Source organism: Solanum stenotomum, chromosome 10 (assembly GCF_019186545.1).
Source record: "Solanum stenotomum isolate F172 chromosome 10, ASM1918654v1, whole genome shotgun sequence".
NCBI classification, from domain to species: domain Eukaryota; kingdom Viridiplantae; phylum Streptophyta; class Magnoliopsida; order Solanales; family Solanaceae; genus Solanum; species Solanum stenotomum.
Window position 1 is genome coordinate 9,641,688 of NC_064291.1, and position 2,061 is coordinate 9,643,748.

Genomic DNA, 2,061 nt, shown 5'->3' on the forward strand with positions numbered 1-2,061 from the left:
CAAACTCAAATAGAGATTCAGCTTAACATAAAGATACCAAATCGAGTTAATTCATATGACGACTAACATATAATATCTGTTAGCATGATAGACAACTAAATGATTGTATATATTAATGTAATTATATAGTGATATAAATTAGCATGATCATATACATTTGTTGTAGAATCATATGAATAAATATTGTGATAGAATAGCTGATTTGGAGGGATAGCAAGGCAGATTTAGAGGGATTCAATGGCAGATTTGTGTAGATAGAATAGCTGATCTTTAGGGATAGGAATGGCGGATCTTTAGGGATGTGTTATCTTTATTTTCTCTATATAATGGAAAGACTCTCTCACTTTGAGAGGCATTCAGCTGAAAATTGACATGGTATTAGAGCCTTCTCTTGGCTGTCTTGTTTCATAGAGTCATCTGTGGTTCTTTTAAATTTTTTTTTGAAAATCTTGGTTTTTGGCTACCTCCTGGGAATTTTGTTCTTGGTCATTCTAGTTGCTTTCTTGAGTCTTTGTAGTTTTATAGCTATTCAAAAGCATGAATTCACATCACTTTGAATCCTTCAGTGTTCGTTTCATTGGAAAAAATTATTCTTCTTGGGAGTTTCAATTTCAGTTGTTTGTCACCGGCAAAGAACTATGGGGCCATATAGATGGAAGCGATCCTGCTCCTACTGATGCAACAAAGCTAGGTGAATGGAAGATTAAAGATGCTCGGGTGATGACATGGATTCTAGGGTCAATTGACCCTCTTATTGTTCTTAATCTCAGGCCGTACAAGACAGCTAAGGCCATGTGGGATTACTTACAAAAGGTTTACAACCAAGATAATAGTGCAAGACGCTTTCAGTTGGAGTATGAAATTGCTAATTACTCTCAAGGAGGTCTTTCTGTTCAGGATTATTTTTCTGGATTTCAAAACTTATGGGCTGAATTTACAGATATTGTCTATGCCAAAATACCTACTGAATCCCTATCAGTGATTCAGGCAGTTCATGAGCAAAGCAAGCGAGACCAATTTTTGATGAAATTACGCTCCGACTTTGAGAGTGTTCGCTCTAACTTGATGAATCGTGACCCGTCTCCCTCTTTGGATGTTTGCTTTAGGGAATTACTTCGTGAAGAGCAACGTCTTGTCACACAATATGCTTTTAAGAAAGAAAATGATGTCACTGTTGCATTTGCTGCTCAAGGTAAAGGAAAGGGCAGGGATATGAGTAGAACTCAATGCTACAGTTGCAAGGAATATGGTCATATTGCTAGCAATTGTAGCAAGAAGTTCTGTAATTATTGTAAACAACAAGGACACATTATCAAAGAGTGTCCCACGCGCCCTCAAAATCGTAGGATCAATGCTTTTCAAGCTAGGATAAATGGTTCCACTGATGATAACTCATCTTCAGGACAAGTTCTTACTCCTGAAATGGTACAACAAATGATCGTGTCAGCCTTTTCAGCATTGGGATTACAAGGTAATGATGTTACATCTAATTTTTGGATTGTTGATTCAGGCGCTTCCAATCATATGACCAACTCAACGAGCATCCTAAAAAATGTTCGTAAGTATCAAGGTCCATCACAAATACAGATTGCCAATGGTAGTAATTTACCCATTACCAAGGTTGGGGACATTACTCCAACTTTCAAGAATGTTTTTGTTTCACCAAAGCTCTCAACTAGTCTTATTTCAGTTGGACAATTGGTAGATAACAATTGTGATGTGAATTTTTCTCGTAATGGTTGTCTTGTGCAGGATCAGGTGTCGGGGACGATAATCGCGAAGGGGCCTAAAGTTGGACGATTGTTTCCTATACATTTTTCCATTCCTCCTGTTCTATCTTTTGCTTGTACTTCTACTGCTAGTAAAACTGAGGTTTGGCATAAGCGTCTAGGACATCCAAATTCTGTTGTGTTGTCTCATTTATCAAATTCTGGTTTATTGGGAAATAAAAAGAAATTTTCAGTTGCTTTCATTGATTGTTCTACTTGTAAATTAGGCAAAAGTAAAACTCTTCCTTTTCCTAATTTTGGTAGTCGTGCTACAAAGTGTTTTGATGTCATT

General features: G+C 36.9%; 1 protein-coding gene across 1 annotated transcript; it reads left to right on the top strand.

Moving 5' to 3' along the window:
- Positions 1-537: 537 nt before the first annotated feature.
- Positions 538-1,805, top strand: LOC125842721 (uncharacterized). The gene is made up of 2 exons (XM_049522049.1): positions 538-1,471; positions 1,753-1,805. Exons 1-2 carry the CDS (start codon positions 538-540, stop codon positions 1,788-1,790), a joined length of 972 nt encoding a protein of 323 aa, XP_049378006.1. The 3' UTR covers positions 1,791-1,805.
- Positions 1,806-2,061: the final 256 nt, after the last annotated feature.

Bases quoted from the DNA above. Each gene is read 5' to 3' on its own strand.
- LOC125842721 (XM_049522049.1), top strand. From the start codon at position 538: ATGAATTCACATCACTTTGAATCCTTCAGTGTTCGTTTCATTGGAAAA. The intron at 1,472-1,752 runs GTAATGATGTTA...TGTCTTGTGCAG, and splicing joins TTCAGCATTGGGATTACAAG to GATCAGGTGTCGGGGACGAT.